Source organism: Telopea speciosissima, chromosome 7 (genome assembly GCF_018873765.1).
Source record: "Telopea speciosissima isolate NSW1024214 ecotype Mountain lineage chromosome 7, Tspe_v1, whole genome shotgun sequence".
NCBI lineage: Eukaryota > Viridiplantae > Streptophyta > Magnoliopsida > Proteales > Proteaceae > Telopea > Telopea speciosissima.
Genome location: NC_057922.1, coordinates 16736947 through 16757798, shown reverse-complemented (window position 1 = coordinate 16757798; position 20852 = coordinate 16736947). Strand labels below are relative to the sequence as shown.

The 20852-nt window shown below is 41.7% G+C and overlaps 2 protein-coding genes across 2 annotated transcripts in view; one reads left to right on the top strand and one right to left on the bottom strand.

Moving 5' to 3' along the window:
- The window catches only part of LOC122669359, a 28830-nt gene extending 12038 nt beyond the window's left edge, over positions 1–16792 (top strand). Inside the window, exons 7-8 of the mRNA XM_043866110.1 lie at positions 16181–16295; positions 16378–16792. Coding sequence (XP_043722045.1) covers positions 16181–16295; positions 16378–16615 — 353 coding nt within the window. The 3' untranslated portion in view covers positions 16616–16792. The remainder of the gene's footprint in view (positions 1–16180; positions 16296–16377) is intronic.
- Positions 16793–17508: 716 nt separating this feature from the next.
- Positions 17509–18653, bottom strand: LOC122669846 (universal stress protein PHOS34). Its single transcript, XM_043866717.1, has 2 exons — positions 18193–18653; positions 17509–17737 (listed from the first exon to the last, which is right to left on the bottom strand). The coding sequence occupies exons 1-2, from the start codon at positions 18627–18629 to the stop codon at positions 17572–17574; spliced, it is 603 nt and encodes a 200-aa protein (XP_043722652.1). The 5' UTR covers positions 18630–18653; the 3' UTR covers positions 17509–17571.
- Positions 18654–20852: the final 2199 nt, after the last annotated feature.

The following is a 20852-nucleotide window of genomic DNA, read 5'->3' as shown; positions in this document are numbered from 1 at the left end:
TCGTGAACAGTGTTTCCCTTTGTAATCTCTTTTATTATTATTATTATAAATAGAGAGCTTGACTGATCTCATTGATCATTCAAGCCATTCACGTAATTCCTGTTTTGTTAACATGGCATCAGAGCCAAATACACTCTGATCTAGGTTTTCAAAACCCTCCTCCCTCCCTTCGATTTTTTTCTCCTTCCCTCCATCGAGCTTCTTCCCTTCTTCTTTCTTCCTTTCTTTTGGTTCTTCTTCTCCCATTAGGGCAGCACTACTGAGGTGATCGTAATGATCTAGCTGCTGCCCCAATATACCTCCTTTTTATGCCTCTTTTTTGGATCGAGTGGAGCTGAAGCACTGTTTGCAATTTGAAGATTCCTATTTTTTTTGGAGATCAGGCCTCTACATCTGTTTCGGCTGCATCTTCTATTGTGGGATCTTTATTTGATATTGTTCTCAGCCCCTATTCACTTCATCAGATTGGTTGAAGACCCCAGCCCCTTATCGATCTCTCTTCTCAGGGTTTTTTTCAAAACCTTGACATTAATCGATCTTGGGGTTGGGCTGCTGGTTCCTGCTGCATCTGATTGGCACCCTTGCTGCCTTCATTCGACATCATTCCCAGCCTACATATCTGAGATTTTTTGCTCCAATACAGCCCTTTTCTATTGGGGGTCGATTCCAGAATTTTTTTGGATATTTTTTGGCTGTTTGCTGCTTCCTTGAAGATTGGTTACCTGCTGCAATGACTGGTTCAGATTCTTCTTCGGCCTCTTCTGGAATTGATGGCCAGCCCCGGACTGATTTTCTTCCCCTTGCTGCCCCAATCAAACTTGATGGCTCCAACTACCAAGTGGTCTCGGTCTACCTATTTGTGATGGCTGGCCGTGGCCTCACTGGCCATCTTCTTGGGACAACAACTAAACCAGTGGAAGAGGGTTCTCACTCAACAAGTGGTTATCGAATGATGCGATGGTGATGTCCTACTTGATCCATTCTATGCAAGGGGATATCTCAGACAATTTTCTTCTACTGGACACTGCCCATACTATCTGGAATGGTGCCAAAGAGACTTATGGTCGCACGGGGAATGATGCACAGGTCTATGAGATTAGAAAGAAGGCTAATGCCACTACCCAACAGGAGCTCTCTGTCTCCAAATACTATGCTGCCCTCAAGAACATGTGGCGGCAATTGGATCATTGCTCCGACTATCGACCCTCTCTCGCTCGATCTGGCTGTCTATCGCAAACACGTTGACAAAATACGTGTCTATGATTTTTGGTTGGACTAAATATGGAGTTTGATCCTATTCGGGTGCAAGTACTTGGGCAGTCCCCTTTTCCATCCCTAGAACAGGCCTTTGCCTTGGTTCATAATGAGGAATCTCGTCGGGCTGCTATGTTGCATTCCTCTACTGTTGATCGCTCCGCCTTGCAAGTTGCTTCCAGTACTCCTTCTCTTACCACCACTGATGGTGGTACTGCTGTCCCTAAAGGTCCTGTCAAGTGTGAACACTGCAACAGGCTCTATCATACTAAGGCTCAATGCTGGAACCTCCATGGGAAGCCCGCTGATTTTGAGGAAAAGAAAGCCCGTGGGAAGTTTAAGCCCAAGGCTCATATGGCTGATTCTCCTACTCCTGCTTTGTTGCCCCTTCATCGACATTGGGCTTACTCGGGATGAGCTCCTAGCTTTCCGTCGCATGCTACGAGCCTCTTCCGTTGCCTCCGCTCGGCATCTACACCTGCTGCCCCTCCTGGTTCTAATTTTGCCTCGGTACTCCGGTCGTGAGTACGTGTACATCGGCTGTATCCATCCTTGGATTATCGATTCCGGTGCCACGGACCACATGACGCTCCTCCCATGTATTTCATCTTTATTCTCCATCTTTGGCAAAGACAGTGTTCGAGTAGCTAATGGTTCCCTTTCTCCTATTAATGGGAAGGGTTCCATACGCTGCCCCCCTACCCTTTCATTAAAATCTGTTTTGCATGTTCCGTCCTTTTCTACTAACCTTCTCTCTATTAGTAGTCTAACTAGAGATCCGATGCAAACGACTTTTTTCCCTTCTCATTGTGTCATACAGGATCTGGAGACGGGCGTACGATTGGGGTGGTAAGATGCAAGGTGGTCTCTACTTACTTGACCCGGGTCAGCCTTCTACTTTGCATTCGGCTTCCTCTACATCTCATCATTTACAGTCCACCTCGTCCCCTGACCTTCATCTCTGGCACTGCCGACTTGGTCATCCATCCCTTAGTACTTTGTCTCTTTTGTTTCCGAGCTTGATTAAGCATTGTAATAGGAATGAGTTTTTATGTGAGGCTTGTGTTTTGGCCAAACAGACTCGTTCCAGTTATTCTTCATTAAATAAAAGAAGTGAGTTTCCTTTTGCTTTGGTTCATTCTGATGTGTGGGGCCCTGCCTGTTGTACTTCCCTTTCTGGTCATCGATGGTTTGTCTCGTTTATTGATTGTTATACTCGTGCCACTTAGGTGTACATGATGAGCCATAAAAGTGAGGTCTTCCGCTGTTTTCAGTTATTTCATCGTATGGTTTAGACCCAATTCAATGCCACCTTGCGCATTTTACGCAGTGATAATGGCAGAGAGTACATGGAGGGTTAGTTCCAACTTTATTTGGCTGCACATGGTATTGTCCATCAGACCAGCTGTGTTGACACACTTGCGCAGAATGGGGTTGCTGAAAGGAAAAATATACATCTCCTTGAGGTAGCCCGGGCAATTATGTTTGCACGGCAGGTTCCTTCTCACTACTGGGGTGATGCCATTCTTACCGCTGCTTATCTCATCAACCGTGTGCCTACCCGTGGCCTTGATGGTCGTTCCCCCGTTGATCTCCTCCAGGGTTCCTCCTCCTTTGTGGTTCCCCCCAAAGTCTTTGGTTGTGTTGGCTATATCCGCAATCATCATCCTCATGGGAAATTTGCTCCACGGAGCATTCGGTGTATTTTTCTGGGCTATTCTGCGACCCAGAAAGGATACAAGTGTTACCATCCACCTTCTCGTCGTACTTTTGTCTCCATGGATATTGTCTTCCATGAGTCCTTGTTATATTATTCCCAGACACCTCTTCAGGGGGAGCAGGATCAGGGTTTTGAAGATGTGTCTGCTATTCTTCCGGCTTCTATTCAGGGGGATCCCTCTGTAACTTCAGCTCCTATAGTGGCTCCTATTCAGGGGGAGCGTAGACCAGTCAGTCAAATCCCTGTTGCTAAGGTATATACCCGGGAGCGCACAGGACAAGTTGAGACTACCACCACCACCATACCACCTCCACAATCGTCTACACTTGATCCAGATGCAGACCCTACTACGTCATCTGGTAAGGATCCTTCCCTTGACTTACCTATCGCTGTTTGTAAAGGCGTTAGGTCATGCACCAAACACCCCATCTCCAATGTTGTTTCCTATGATGCTTAATCTCCTTCCTATCGTGCATTTGTTTCTTCTCTTTCCTCTGTTTCTATTCCTCGAAATGGCGGGAGGCGATTGCAGATCCAAAGTGGAAAGCGCCATGATGGAAGAAATGACGGCCTTACTTAAAAATGAGACATGGGAGCTAGTTGTTCTTCCTTCGGGTAAGAAACCATCGGGTGCAAATGGGTATTTGTTGTCAAGCAGAAGCCAGATGGAACAGTGGATAGATATAAAGCCAGGCTTGTGGCCAGAGGCTTCACTCAGACTTATGGGATCGACTACCAGGAGGCATTTGCCCTGTTGCAAAGTTGAACACTGTCGGGTCTTCTTGTCTTGTCTTTGTCAACTTTGGTTGGGACCTACGGCGAGTTGGATGTAAAAATGCATTTCTTCATGGGGAGTTGGAAGAGGAGGTTTATATGGATGTTCCTCCGGGTTTTCCTCCGACAAGACCCATGGGAAAGTTTGTAGGCTCAAAAGGGCACTCTATGGGTTGAAGCAATCTCCATGGGCATGGTTTGGTAGGTTTCATAAAGCCATGGTCTCCTGTGTATACAAACAGAATCATGCTGATCACACTCTGTTCATCAAGCGAAAGGGAGAAAAGGTCACTCTTCTCATAGTTTATGTTGATGACATAGTTGTGACTGGTAATGATACAGATGAAGTTTCTCACCTGAAGGCTTTCTTGGGACGGGAATTTGACATAAAAGATCTAGGACAGCTAAGATATTTTCTTGGGATTGAAGTTGCCTGTTCTCCAAAAGGCATTTTTCTCTCCCAGAGAAAGTATGTTCTAGATTTACTATCAGAGACTGGTTTGCTTGGTTGTCATCCTTGTGACACTCCCTTGGAAGTTACTACCCGTCTGCAAGAGAAGGATGGTGAACCTGTTGATAAGGGCAGATATCAACGATTGGTGGGCAAGCTAATTTATCTCTCCCACACCAGACCAGATATTGCCATTGCTGTGAGTCTTGTGAGCCAGTTCATGCATGATCCTTATTCCACTCACATGGCTGCTGTTCTTCGTATTCTCAATTACTTGAAGTCAGCTCCAGGAAAGGGGATCCTTTTGTCTCCTTATGACCATCTTCGCATTGAGGCTTACACGATGTTGGTGGGGTGGTAACCCTGACAGAAATCTACCTCCGGCTATTGTACTTTTGTTGGAGGAAATCTAGTCACATGGCGGAGTAAAAAGCAAAATGTTGTGGCAAGATCTAGTGCTGAAGCTGAATTCCGTGCTATGGACCAGGGCATATGTGAGTTCTCGTGGCTTGAGTTTACTCCTTGATATTCGTGGTTCTGTTCATCTTCCAATGATGTTGTCTTGTGACAACAAAGCAAGCAATTAGCATTGCCCACAATCCAGGTGCAGCATGACCGTACCAAACATGTGGAGATTGACGACACTTCATCAAGGAGAAGTTAGAGAGTGGGCAGATTTGTATTCCTTTTGTGAAGTCTGGAGATCAACTGGCTAATGTCTTCACCAAAGGGTTGAGTGGGAAGTTGTTTTATCCTAGTCTAGTCAAGTTGGGCATGTGTGATATCTATGCCCCAACTTGAGGGGGAGTGTTGAGATGTGTTACCCGATATTATAAGGGTATTTTGGGTTTTTTTATTTATGCTTTATTTATGTACTTTTGAACAAGGGTAGGATTGTAATTTGGGTTGTGACACTGTTCACGTGAACAGTGTCGTGAATAGTATCGTGAACAGTGTTTCCCTTTGTAATCTCTTTTATTATTATTATTATAAATAGAGAGCTTGACTGATCTCATTGATCATTCAAGCCATTCACGTAATTCCTGTTTTGTTAACAGTTCTTTTCAGAGAAGCAGAGTTGATGTGGTAGCATTGACATGGTTGGACCGGAACGACCTGCTTTGGAGATCCAAGCCGAGACACCATCGGTCCAACCCATTTTTTGGTCAAAAGGGGATGGTAGATTTGTTCACAAAACAAAATATGGGAGTATACTTGAATGATCGATGTGATCACACAAGCCTATGTATTTATAATAAAAGGAATTACAGCATAAAGTCCAAAATACCCCTAGCTTAGCCGACTTAACTAGGAGGTACATGAATACAAAGAAACAACTGTACCCCCACGTTATTGTGGTGTACATTCAACACTCCCCTTTAAGTTGGAGCAAATATGTCAATCATGCCCAACTTGACTAAATTAGGATGAAATAGCTTTCCAGATAATCCCTTGGTGAAATATCAGCAAGCTAATCAGCAGCCTTCACAAAGGGAACACAAATCAGCCCTTCTTCCAATTTCTCCTTGATGAAATGTTTATCCACTTCAACGTGCTTGGTATGATCATGCTATACCAGGTTATGTACAATGCTGATTGCAGCCTTGTTGTCACAGTACAACATCATAGGAAGATGAATAGGAACACTAAGATCTTGTAGCAACCCTTTGAACCAAAGAAGCTCACAAATGTCGTGTGCCATAGCACGAAATTCTGCTTCAGCACTAGAACGAGCCACCACATTTTGCTTCTTGCTACTCCAAGTGATAAGATTGCCACCTACAAAAGAACAATACCCAGAGATAGACTTGCGATCTGGAGAACCAGCCCAATCAGCATTAGTATATGCCTCTATCCGTAGGTGACCCTGAGAAGACAGGAGAATGCCTTTTCCAGGAGCTGACTTCAAGTAGTGAAGGATACGAAGAATAGCCTCCATATGAGAAGAGTAGGGATCATACATAAACTGAGGCACAGTACTCACAACAACAACAATGTTAGGACATGTGTGTGAGAGATAAATCAACTTTCCCACTAGTCTTTGGTACCGGTCTTTATCAACAGGTCACCCTCTTTTTCCTTGAGACGAACATTAACATCCGTAGGAGTATCTGAAGGATGACATTCTAACAAACCAGTTTCAGCCAACAAATCTAGGACATACTTCCTTTGGGAGAGAAAGATACCTTCAGAAGATCTGGCAACCTCAATCCCAAGAAAGTACCGTAGCTTTCCTAGATCTTTAATCTCAAACTCCCGCCCAAGAAAAGTCTTCAACCGGCTGATCTCATCACCATCATTGCCAGTAACCACTATGTCATCAACATAGACCATAAGTATAGTGAGTTTTCCACCAACCCTCTTTATAAAGAGAGTGTGATCAGCATTACTCTGCTTATAGCCCACAGAAACCATGGCTTTGTGAAACCGACCAAATCATGCTCGAGGTGACTGCTTTAGCCCATAAAGTACACGCTTCAATTTACGCACTTTACCTTTGTTTTTGTCACAAGAGAACCCTGATGGAATGTCCATTTACACCTCCTCATCCAGTTCTCCATTTAGGAAAGCATTCTTCACATCCAACTGTTGCAATTCTCATCCAAGGTTGACTGCATAGGATAAAAAAATTCGAACAGTATTCAGCTTTGCAACAGGGGCAAAGGTCTCCTGGTAATCAATGTTGTATGTCTGGGTGAACCCCTTTGCCACGAGTCATGCCTTGTACCTATCCACAGTGCCATCCACCTTCTGTTTCACTACAAACACCCATTTGCATCCAACAGTTCTCTTCCCAAGTGGAAGAACCACAAGATCCTATGTGTTATTTTTTTTCAGGGCTGCCATTTCTTCCATAATTGTTGCCTTCCACTTTCCATTTGATAGAGCTTCCTGCCAGTTGTTAGGAATACGAACAGAAGAAAGAGAAGAAACAAAAGCACGGAAGGATGGAGAAAGGGAGTCATAAGAAACAACGTAGGAAATAGGGTGCCTAGTGCAAGCCCTGACACCTTTACGAGTAGTAATAGGTAAATCAAGAGAAGAAGTATTACCAGGTTTTGGAACCAGGTTCGGCAATTGGATGGGTACTGGTGCTACAATGGATTGAAGCTGCTTGTATTTCCTTGTATAAGTCTGCACATTAGAGTCATCAATCCTCTTCTGAAATTCACTAATGGTTTTTTGGACTGGAGTTTTTTGAACTAGAGTTTTCTCCCCCTGAATAGGAATGTCAACAACATTATCTGTGATGGTCTCCCCCTGTATAGGAACCTCTCGCCCTGAGGTAGAGGAATAGGAGTAAAAGGATCAGGAACAGACTCATTGTAAACATACTGTAGGGGAGGTTCTGTGGTCAGCACATCTTCACTAACACTCTCCCCCTGAAGAGGTGGGGACAAATAAGAAGAGACAGTCTCATGAAAAACAACATCCATACTTACCAGGGTACGTCGGGTAGGAGGATAATAGCACTTGTACCCCTTTTGGGTGGCAGAGTATACTAAGAAAATGCAGCGGAGACTACGGGGATCAAGTTTACCAGGGGACCAAGTATCCCTGGCATAACAAACACAGCCAAACACCCTAGGGGAAACAACAAAAGAAGAAGAGCCAAGTAAGAGCCAAGTAATAGCTCGGCAGGGGATTTGGAATCAATAACCCAACTGGGCAGGCTATTAATCAAATAGGCCACAGTGAGGACAACATCGCCCCAATAAAAAGATGGGACATGGCGGGTAAACATCAGTGCTCTTGCTACCTCCAAGAGATGGCGATTTTTCCTCTCAGCCACACCAGTATGGGCTGGAGTGTCAACACAACTGGTCTGATGAAAAATCCCATGGGCAGCAAGGTATGTTTGGAACTGACCTTCCATATATTCTGTCCCATTGTCACTTCTCAAGACTTTAAGAGGCATTAAATTGGGTCTGGACCAACTTGTGAAAATGCTGAAAATATGTAAAAACCTCATTTTTTGTATGCATCAGGTAGACCCAAGTGAATCGGGACTAACAATCTATGAAAGTGACATACCATCGATGACCAGAAATAGAAGCTTTTCGACTAGGACCCCACACATCAGTATGAACCAAGTGAAATAAAGAAGAAGACTTTTTATTAGAAATAGGATAGTTTGAACGTGTCTGTTTGGCCAAGACACAAGGCTCACAAAAGAAATCTTCCTTATTACAATTTTTTACTAATACTGGAAATAAATGTAATAAAGTTCCTAAGGGGGGGTGTCCTAGACCTAATGACATAAGAATTAAACTACCCCCAAAAGGACCAAAATACCCCCTCGGTATTCTGGATTACATATTCCAATAATGTAATTCAGAGGAGAAAGATGCAAGCTGACAGAGCTGAGAAGGTAATGCTTTCGTAGCAAGAGGTTCACCATCAAGCAGGTACAATCCACCATGCACTTTACCCAATCCAATCGTCTTCCCCGATTCCAGTTCTTGAAAGACACAATAAGTTGGAAAAAATGTCACTTTGCAATTCAGATTTTTTGTAATACTACTAATAGATAGAAGGTTAGTAGTGAAATTGGGAATATGCAACACAGAAGACAAGGAAAGAGAAGGGGAACAACTAATGGATCCTTTCCCAGAAATAGATGAGAGGGATCCATCAGCTATAACTTTATCCTTGCCAGAAGTAGGAGAATAGGTATGCAAAAGGCTAGAAGAACCTGTCATGTGATCAGTGGCACCGGAGTCTATGATCCATGGAGTGGAGACAACTGATGCACAATGACCAGCAAAGGAAATACCTGAATGGGCAAAATAGGAACCTGATGGAGTGGAGTAACTGGCAGCAGATGTAGTAGAGGCAGCGGAAGTCTGTAACATACTCCTAAAAGCCAGTAGTTCTTCCTGGGAGAGACCAGTTTCAGCAGTGGGGGCTGTAGCTACACTTTCAGTATGATTAGCCTTGTTTTTAGTTTTACCACGACCACGTTTGGCCTCAAAATCAATGGGTGTCCCATGTAATTTCCAACATTGAGCCTTAGTGTGATATGATTTGTTGCAGTGTTCACACTTTATAGGCTCTTTTGCAGGGGCAGCAGCAGAAGCAATACTCTCAGAAGTTGGAGTATAATTGGAACCAGCAGCCTGTAGGACTGATCTCTCAACCGTAGGAGTCAACATCATAGTAGCCCGACGTGTCTCTTCAGTATGAACAAAAGAAAAGGCTTGCTCCAATGTGGGAAAAGGAACCCTACCAAGAACTTGCATGCTAATTGGATCATATTCAGCATTAAAACCAGCCAAAAAATCATAAACTCGAATCTGGTCCACATACTTTCGATAGGCAGCAATGTCGGCAGCTGTAGAAGGCTGAAAACGAGAGTAGTGATCCAATTATTGCCTTAAGCTCTTGAGGGCAGCATAATATTTGGCGACTAACAACTCCTTCTGAGTAGTGGTATGGAGTGTCTTCCTGATCTCATAAACCTGTGCATCATTCCCCAATTGTCCATTTTTTTCCTTGGCAGCAGTCCATATTTGTGTAGTTGCGTCAAGAAGTAAATACTGACTAGAAAGTTCAGGTTGCATAGAGTTCAGAACGAAGGACATAACCATATCATCAGTAGCATTCCATCAAGTTTGATGGGGGCCCTCATCAAGGGATTGTGTAGAGGTGCCAGTAAGATGGCCAGTAAGTCCTCTTCTAGCCATAGTCAAAGAGAGAGATCTGGCCCACATTAGGTAGTTGGAACCATCAAGTTTAATAGCCACAGCATAAGGGAGGAACTCAGTCCTGGACTGACCATCACCTCCAGAAGTAGCCGAGGTAATTTCGGAGTCTGGCATGGTGAGAGTAGAAGCTATGCAAAAAAACCAGAAGTAGAGGTTGAATATGAGGTCGAGAGACCCTCTTAGCAGCAGAAACTTCCTTGAAAAAAATAGCAGCAGCAAGCATCCCTATCCCCAAAAATTGATATGGCGTAGGGTTTTGAAAAAACCCTGAAAGAGGAGATTGATTGGGGTTAGGGGTCTTCAAAACACTTAAAAGTTGCTGAAATTAATGTCGAGTGCTCCTTGAAGTGGAAGAAACAAACCCTCCGAAAATCAGCAAGATCAGAAACCTATAACCCCAAAAATCGATTGGAGTCAGGGTTTTGAAAAACCCTGAAAGAGATATCGATTTATGAGGGATTGTCTTCAGTTGTCGGTGTACACCTTTGATAGTTGCTGTCCAAGGTTGCTAATATGAATCTCCAAGAAGTAAGAAACAATCCTCAAGGTAATAGAGGCTCGATCTTCAAGAAGTGGAGAAATCCAAAAAATCGCAGAAGGTGAAACCAGCAGCTATCGATCTCAAGTGGTGTAGATCAGAAGATCACCTCATTAGAGCTGCCCTAAAGTGGATGGAGAGAACCAAGGGAGGAGATAGAAGGGAAGAGAAGAGAGAGGAGAAGCGAAAGAAGAATAATGGAGGGGAAGTTTTGAAAACCTAGATCAGAGAATTTGGCTTTGATACCATGTTCACAAAACAGAATATGGGAGAATGCTTGAATGATCGATGTGATCACACAAGCCTATGTATTTATAAGGAATTACGGCATAAAGTCCAAAATACCCCTAGCTTAGCCGACTTAACTAGGAGGTACATGAATACAAAGAAACAACTGTAAAAGGACCAGAAAACCCCAATGGTATTCTGGTGTACATTATTCAACAAGATTACATAGGACCAATCTTTTATTTATTTTATGGTGGGTAAATTACGTAGGAGTTTTTTTTTAGTTTCTTATTTGAGTTTATTTCCTATTTGAGTAGGTTTCCATTGTTAGTGTTTTTTTTTTCTTCTTATTTTTACATGTGGACCCAACGATTGGAGTTTTGAGTTTCTGTGGTGTGGCGTAGGCCTGCTGGCTGCCGTTTCCTTCTCTCTTAATCTTCCCTCTTCCTTATTGCAAGTCAGTGTCCTTGTTCATTCTTCTTCGTACTTCTCTGCAAATCTGAGCCTTCCTCTTCCAGGTCCTCCTTACCTCTTTCTTTCCTCTCTTCAGTACCCTTCTATCTCTCTTTTTTGCTTCCCTATTCCCTTCCCTTGTTTTAGCATTAACGAAGGAGTACAAAAGGGAAGTTCCAATCTTCCTCAGAAACTCTTTATTCAGCTTTACGTTTGGGGGTTTGAGTTACCTCTAACAAACAACGCTCCCAGAATCTCTCATCCAAATCATTCCCCTACCATGAGATTGAACCAGGGATTCACCACTGGTTCTGCAAGTTGTCGCCATGGTACTAAATCTCGTTTTGTTTCGGTGTTTCGGTCTGACCGAAATTTCCGAGATACCGAAATTTCGTCGAAATCTCGGTCGAAATATGGTATTTTTCTGTGGGTGTAAAATGCCAAAAATGTCCGAGATTTCCGAAATTTTCGAAACGAGATGACCGAAATTTCCGAAATATTCGAAATATTGCATTTTTCATTTCGGACTTGCATTTCGTTTCGGACAGGTCGAGATACTCGAAATATTCGATATCTCGACCGAAATTTCGCGAGTTTTAGTACTATGGTTGTCGCAGGTAATCACTTCAGGTCTCTTGTTCTCTGTTGTTGCCTAATCTAAGGAAGGACTGTTCGACTAATACTTCAAGTTGATAGGTGCTGTTGTGTAAGAGTCCTTCCATTCGAAATCTTTCATTATCTTCCGCCTTTTGTTTTCCGTCTAAGGTAGCAGACAACATCCCCCTCCCCTAGGATATGTTTTGCTTCTTTATTTATTCTCTCGATCTCCAATTAATACCCCTCCACGTTTCCTTTATTGCCACTCATCCCCTCTATTTATTTCCATTCCATGTTTGTCCCTCCTCTTTAAATTTTAATCCGTATTCTATCCTCTTCGTTTTTTATGCCTTAGTAATCATTTAAGATTTCATTTATTTACCAAGTTACCACTCTCTTATAAAATTAGGAATATTTACTGATTTACCACTAAGCCCTTGATAAACTCAAATCAAGGGCTTAGTGAAGCTATTCAGTAGCTCAACTCCCACAAGGAGGAAACAAAGCTGACATCATTCGTCTCACAGACCAGGTTGATAATCTCGCCACTAGTGTTGATGGTTTCAACTCCAGAGTCTCTTCCATTCATTTCATGATGTCATCTCTACAAGCTTCTATTTTACAAATCGGTAGCTTCAGTTGAGCGAAAGTGTCTCATTTAGTCTAGGGATTCTTCCAACTTAGCACCACATGGTCAGTTTCACATTGCCTCATCACCACCACTGCTGCCACATTATACAACACCATCACCCTCTCATTTTACAACACCGACACCACCATATGGGGATGGACGACATGATGATCTTTTTTGAGCTGACAAAGGAGGGAAGTTGGACGTCCTCAATTTTTACGGGGATAACAACTCGGAACAGTACCTTGATTTGGTTCATAGTTTATAGATACTCTTCAGATGGTATGAGTTGACTGAGCCCAGAAAAATTCTTTTTCTGGAGGCTAAACTGAAGGGCACAGATCGAGTCTGGTGGATCAAGTATCAGAAACAGAATCGAACTCAAGGCATTAGGATAGTCACTACTTGGGTGAGATGAGCAAAGCCATGAACTGAAGATTCCTGCCGACTGTCTACAAGCAGCGTGTGCACCTCAAGTTCGTGCAATTGAGACAGGATAGCATGATTGTTTAGGAGTATGTGGCTAGTTTTTATTAGTTACACTCGATCTGATTTTGAGTGTGATGAAGAATTATTGGCGGCATAGTTTTGCAATGGCTTACATCCTCAGATCAGTGTTGCACTAGTGTCAAGTCTACTGCCTATGATGGAGAACGTTGTACAAGTAGCTTATCAGGTAGAAGAGAGTCTTAAGTGGCCCTACACTCGAAGGACTTTTACAACCACTTTCCCCCGAGGTGATAGTTCGAGCAAGCAACATTCTCAACTGGAGAAGTCGTTCAGTAAGCCACAGGCTAGTGGTTCTTCTATGGCATCCTAATGGCCAAATAGTCCTTATTCTCTACCTCAGTGTGGTTCCGACAGACCTCATTTGAAGTCATGGGCTAAGATACAATGTTTTATATGCAAGGGGTTTAGACATTTCTCTACTTAATGTCCTAGCCGTCTGGAAGAATTCATGGTTATTTCTTCAGAAGAGTAATGGAGAAACGAGGTAGTACTTTTAGAGGCAGAGCATGAGCGTGAACCTAGTGAGGTCGATGATTGTGATAGTGATAGAGCATCGTAGTATTGCTACGTTCTTCGTCCACTTTTGGCTACACACAAGGCATCTAACGAGGATGGCTAACATCGCGATAGTATATTCCATACCAAAGTACAATGCAACTACAGTCGATGCACTCTAGTAATCGACAATGGTTGTTGTACCAACGTCGTTATTGAAGATGTCGCTTGCAAGCTTGGTTTGAAGATACGTTACACATCCTAACCCCTACAAAGTTGTCTGGGTGTACAACACCAACCTAAAAAATCAATGAAAGGTGTTTGCTCACATATTCTATTGGGGGTTGATCCATACAATGCAATGTGACATCCTATCTCTAAAGATGTGTGACATCCTTCTTGGAAGACCATGGTTATTTGATAAAAGGGTACAACATTGTGGCTATGAGAATTCTAGTTCTTACTATTCATATGTTATGGTATGAATATACCATACCAATTCGTTATGTATGGATGATGAGATTCCATTGATACAGAGCCAATTCCAATAGACTTATTGAACGTTCCCATTGGCGTGCATCCAGCAGGAATTGAACCTACAAATTTACCAATTATGAGTTGAGCGCTTTAACATTTCAGCCATGGATGCTTAACAGGGATCATCTTACATTGTGAATAACCAAATTCCAATTGAAATGAAATCTTTAGGAGGAATCAATGAAAGGACATCAATTCAAATTCAATCACGGTGGGATCGAGATGAAGGTTCTTCCCGCGAAGGAGCTTCCAACCATCAAGCTCTAGTGTACCATTGGCTCATTTTTCCTTCAACGAGTTGACTCAGTGGTATCGTTGGTCCCCATCCAAACTCGACAGAGTCAAGTACTTTTCAAAGAAGACTTGATGCAGTAGCATTGATATGGTTGGACCGGCACAACCCGCTTTGGAGACCCAAGCCGAGATGCCAGAGGTCCAACCCGATGTTTTGGTCAAAGGCGTAGATTACATAGGAGCAATATTTTATTTTAGGAAGAGATCGCTGTCTAGTTGTGTAACGCCTGAACCAGCACAGGGGCAATGAGAGCGTCAGGGGATCTGTCTGAATGGGATTTTTATTTCATTAGGGTGAAACTCAGTGGTCCTGTGTCGGCGCAGAACCACGCAGTTAGCATTTATTTTATTTTATAGTGGGTAGCAATTATTTTATTTTAGGGAAGAGCTTATTTCCTAATTGACTAGGTTTCCATTGGTAAATGTTTTTGTTTTTTTTTTAATTTATACATGTGTCCCAATGATTGGAAGTATAATTGAATTATAGAATTGAAAATTTGGTTTCAGTTGCTGGTTTGACATAGCACAGGGGCAAATGTCTTCTAGATTCTTGCCTTCTCCTTTCAGGTCCTCCTTACCTCTTTCTTTCTTTCTCTCTTTTCTGCTTCCCTATTCCCTTTTCCATTTTTAGGATTTATGGAGTACAAAATGGAAGTTTAGATCTCCCTCAGAAACTCTTTATTCAACCTCATATTTGGGGGTTTGAGTTACCTTTGACAAACAACCCGAAACCAGAATCTCTCATCCAAATCATTCCCCTACTGTGAGAGTGAACCAGGGATCACCGCTGGTTCTGAGGTTGCCACAGGGAATCATTTCATGTAGCCGGTTCTCTGTTGTTGCCTAATCTCTTGGGTATATTCTGGTAGATCTTCAGACATCAGGAAGGACAGACTGTTCGACTGAAACTTCCAGTTGAAAGGAGCTGTTGTGAAGGAGTTCTTCCATTTGAAGTCCTCCGTTATCTTCTTCCTGTTGTTTCGATCCAATGTAGAAGATTACATCCCCGTCCCCCATGATATGTTTTGATTCTTTATTTATTCCCTCAATTTCCATTAATAATCTTCCCTTTTGCCTTTATCCCCACTTTTCCCTCCTTGAGACTTTTATCCCTATTCTATCCTCTTCTTTCTTTATAACTTAGTAATCATTTAAGATTCCATTTATTTATCAAGTTGCCACTCTCTTATAAATTAAGAATATTTACTGTTTTGCCACTAAGCCCTTGATTTGAGTTTTTTACTATTCATGTGGGCCCATAACGATTCCAATCGGGGTTTTCGAATCCGGGATTGCATCAAAATGGGAGACTGCTTAAAACTAAACTTAGAAGAAAAGAAAAGAAAGCAGTTACAATGACTGTAACCCCCATCTATCTTATTCTAGTAGGCTTGTATTATGACATTGGCATACAGAATCTCAGTCCCATCAAAGCTTTCGGAGAACCAACTATTATGTGCCCCTATTTCTGCCATGCCACCTGATAAGATTGGACACAATTTTATTTGTAACGACAGTTAAGGATAGTGTAAACTGTTCAAGACATAAACTTGGTTGGCAATGTTAGTAGAGTTTAAACTTCCATTGTCAGTTCAGTTTTATCTTGTGCATTACTGCATTGTCGTTTGTGACTGCATGGGCTCATCTGTGGACTCTGCTAAACAAGTTGAGTTTACTAGGTTAAATTTCTTAAACCAGGCATGCATTAACACCAATCACTTGAGAACAGTAATGACTGTAGTGGCATTCACACATCCACTTGAATTATTCATGCAATTATTCTACCGAAAACGGTTACAGGGACCTGTGAGTAGCGCTGCACATCCCCCAACCCTCTCTCTCTCTCTCTTTCTCATGAGGGATAAAGCTTTTCTCAGGAAGTTAATCGTATAATCTTAACTGGTAAATTAAGGATATAATTGGTAATTGATGATTGAGCAAATCTTCTGCCTGGAGCCAGAACTAACAATAAATTTTCTGGATTGTTCAGGGGAATCAACAGGAGTATTAAAGAAGGCAGAAAGTGAATATAAGGGACATCGCTCACTGCTTATGAGGACTCGGAATCTACTCTCAACAATGCAACGCCAGGATGTCCTTGACAGGTGAAGAAGTTTAAGCAATTTTATTTACTATTTTTACTACTGGCACCTACTTGGAATAACTCATGGAATATTATCTGGATAGGTTGATAGTTGTGGTAGGGTTTCTCCTCTTCTCCTGTGCTGTTCTATATGTTGTCTCAAAACGTATTGGGCTGCTCAAGTTGCAGAGAAAGCTTACTGCTGCCATCAAGGCAGGAATGGTTGGACAAGGAGGGATGAGACCTCGAACTGCAGAAGACGCCATAAATTTAGTTTATGTTCATGAAAATGTAGTTCCTGATGTGGAGGTTCCAATAGAAAATATGCGTGATGAACTGTGATTCACCCCCACCCCCAAAATAAAAAAATAAAATCACTCATTCAATGGAACTTTTGTTGTCCATATAATCTTATCTGCAATTCATGGGTGAATTCCAAGCTTTTCAGTCACAAGGTTTTTTCATGTGAGGAGTTTCGCTGGCATACATATCAATGAGGCATTAATTTCTTCATTTTCTTCTAAGTCGGTAGCAAAATTTATTCAGGGTTCTCTTTTGGTTCCTCCATTCAATCCTCGCAACAAAATTCGTTATTGTTTTTCAGAAGGAAAAAATCTTGTGGGGTGAGTCCATGGTTGCTAGATTCATAGATTTATTTGATTCATTTTCTATTCCCAATTTGTTATACGGAGTTCAGTTAATGAATCCTGGTTCTAAGATTCGATTGTCAACGCCATTTCGCTCAATTTTGTTGCAATGGTTCCTAACAATTTGGAAAGGGTGTAACCAGTGCACGAGGCTCTTGCCACTGTAGGATTTGAGGAGGGTCATAATGTAATCCACCATATGATCCCATAATTACCTTAAAGATTCTCCTAAAAGATATAAGAGTAATCTCTGCAAATCAGAACCATTCTCCACTCCACATGGTTGTGTTTAGGAATATTTACACTAGAATTATTGGTTTTTCGAGAGAAAAAACATAAATATGAAAATAAGAAACCATTGAACCATAGCAGAGTGAAGGACAGGGACAAAGAATGCAAAATACACATTAGTAAACCTGTTCATTCACTAAAATACATGGAAAATGGTAACTTGATTTAGCAAACCATATAACCAAAGTAAACTATTTCTCTCTGCTAACTCCAATAAGCAACAAAAATGGGTGATCTTAGAACCACCAGTGAACTGAATGAAACCCTTTTTTTTTTTTGGTAGGAGAATGAAACCCAAACCATGGCAGAAACCCAGTGTCATAGAGAGCTCTCAAACCGAATTAATTGATCATTTATGTACTATGCAAGAAGCCAGAAATTTCTGTGTTTCTTGGAGTTAAGAAGATATCCTCCATTTTGGCCCTTCTTCTGAACTCCAACGCATGTGCACTTACTGTGCTCAATCAAATACTCTGCTGTATCTATCCCTCTTGTCCCTCTTGTAGACCCTCCACTCCGTCTACATCTGTTAATCACATAAGAAGCAAATCAGAACAGGGAATTTAGATTCAGCAGAGGAGGATACTTGTAATTATAAAGGGAAAAAGAATATATGTGGTATCATTATAATTCCTCTTAACCACCCTGCCCTCATGAAAAGGTGGAAAATCTCGCACCATGATGCCAACGCATGTGTTCTTATTGACCCCCACGCACATGCAGAGGCCACACTAACCCAATTCAAAATTATTAATTATCCTTCTTTATTATAAAATCATTGGTTGTGTTTGATATACACTCTTGGAATAGATTCTTCTCGGTTTAGAATGTCTACTGAAGCGAGAAAATAGAAAAGAATTAGGTTTCAAAATGAAATTCTAGACCCAAAATCTATTCCAAGAATGCATACCAAACACAGCCGTAGACTCGTCGATTCCATTTACCATAGAAATGTAATAACCTTGTGATTGAAGCTCTCACCCTAATATGGCATTGGAGAGACTACGACGCTGGCCAATGGCAAGGATGTCAATGGAAAGCATTCTACTCTTCATGAGAATGGTAGAGGCCTTATCCTTTCCATCAATTTCAATCCTCTCTATATGAACCTTAACTTTGGGTTGAGCAACCTCAGATGCATGCTTCATTACATCAAGAAAATCAGTATCTCCCCCAACAATATTGGCTTCCAATGAAGAGTTGCTGGCGGTGGACATGATAACTGGCGACGAAGGTTTTCTAAGGAAGGTAGAGAATGTGGCACGCCATGAAACTGGTTGTTCTACATGTAGGAGGAAAAGCTCATCTTTCTCAAGCACTGCATGAGAAAGAGCCCATTGAAGTGCAATCGCCGACTCACGCGTTGGGTCGGCGATAACCATCACCTTTTTCGGTGCCCCCGAAGATGGCACTTCCATCACAAGGTGATGACGGGCCACCACCACCACTATCACCACCACCACCACCACCACCACCACTTTCAAGATCCTCCACTACCAACCTCCGAAGTTAAGGGCCAAAATATAATTTTGGGGTTTTCAAAACAAGGACTATAGCAACAAAAGCTTCACACCTTTGTCGTCGTCCAATGCTAATTGCTAAATAAAGGCACCTTCCCCCCATCCTTAGGACCCGGTCAAGGCTTCAGGGGTCAATGCCAATAGACCAAAGTGTCATTTTCTTTCATAGAATGACTCAAAAACTCTGATTTAACAGCTCAGATATGTAGGGATGGCAATGGGTTGGCGCTGGGGAGTTCAAACTTCATTATCTTCTCATCACAGTCCAGCAAGAGAGGCAGCCCTTTACCACTACCAAGTTACCAACCGCTGACCTCAAAGTCAAAATTATATCCGCTTTGCCCTCACAAACACCCAAAACCCATCCACATTATAACCAAGGTTTATGAACACGGAATCGACACGGGATTGGCTTACATCGAATCAAGAAGAAGAAGCAAAGATTTTATAAATCTAAGATTTATGGATTTTTTTTATTCACAAGACTTGTAGATTTTGTTATCGAAGGTAAGTTGGCTATTTTACTGACTAAAAGAAAGGAAACATGATCAAAAATAAAATTCTATGGATCCTATACTTTTTTTTTTCTCGTTAAATGCGATAAAATTCTTCGATGATAAAAAATTGCACTCTGACATCGTAGCGATCTCTCTCCCAATTATGATAACCCCAACCACTAGAAAGATAGATTCATTTGGGGATGAGTCTTTGCTGAGTTCCAATCTAATAAGTTAGGAATTCAATGGCACCATTTCCATGTTTCTCTCAAATCATTAGCCCTGAACTAAATAATGAAATCTAGTGGAATTCTTGTAATTTCTTGTCACTTTAGATCCACTTTCGAGATACTACCCCTGTTTCATTTGAGGCTGAGACTTGAACACTGAGGTAGTGTAGCTGGGTAGGTCCTCTATAACATGGACCACTCCATTTTTGTTTTCACAGCTAGTGATGGCCAAGTTTAAACTCCTTTTTTTTTCAAAAGAAAAAATTCTTGATATGTCAACAGATTATTGAGTTTTAAATAGGGATGTAAACGGATCGGATTCGGCTCAGATAGTGCTATATCTGCATTCGCATTTGATTAGCTTTCGGATGGATTCGGATAGTGCTAAATGGATACAGACACGGATATGGATCCGATATTTTATCCATTTACATGTAAATATTGCTTTTCGGATAGCTATAGCCTCTCCGTATCCGCATCCGTTTAGCTTTCGGACGGATTCAAATAGTGTTAAATGGATACAGACACGGATACGGAAACAAATTTCGACTATTCATTTACAACCCTAGTTTTAAAGCGCCTGGATTTGATTTAATTTCAATTTAAAGTTGGAAAACTTTTTTCCTTGAGGTGTCTCATTTGGTAGTTGTGCCATTATTCATTTTGTTTGAAGAGTATGGAAGGGAAATATGAGAGAGATCAATAGAGGGTTCCTTCCCCCATGCCACTAGCATAGGAGGAATCTCCAATGGCACACCAATCATGGCACAAGAAAAGATTTCATCAATATAGGGAACACACATGATCGGATAAGAGAAAGTGTGTCAGTGTAGATCCCATATGGCTAGGATGTGAGATGACGTGAAAAAAAATCTCCACTCTCATTACCATTCAAAAGGGGGAAAAAAACATGTCCATAAAAAGACTTGCATTACATCCAAACACAGCAAATTAACTTTCAATGAAAATTGCATTGGCTTTACTGCATCTTTTGCTATTTTCATTCACTTTCTTCAAACTGAACACATCTCTAGTATGGATATAATTGGATAATCAAAAATTCATATTTATATTTGATATGCATTAAAATGGTCCACCTATGGATGATTGACACGTGACAGAAGATCCAGTCAAAGTGAAAGATTGAGGTGAAAACTGTTATCATCCATTGAAGCTCGAGTCTCTCATCGTATAACTGCCATTGTGATAGGGGACTTTCCACAAGGGAACTTTCCTTTCTTTTTCAACAAGAAACCTAATTCTATTGTTATCCATTCTATAAATAGGAGGGTCTTGTACAACATAACGATATCTCTAATCACATTTATTCCTCTCACCTAATTACTCGCTCAATTCTCAGCTCATACTATTGTTGCTTGTATTACTGACTTTAG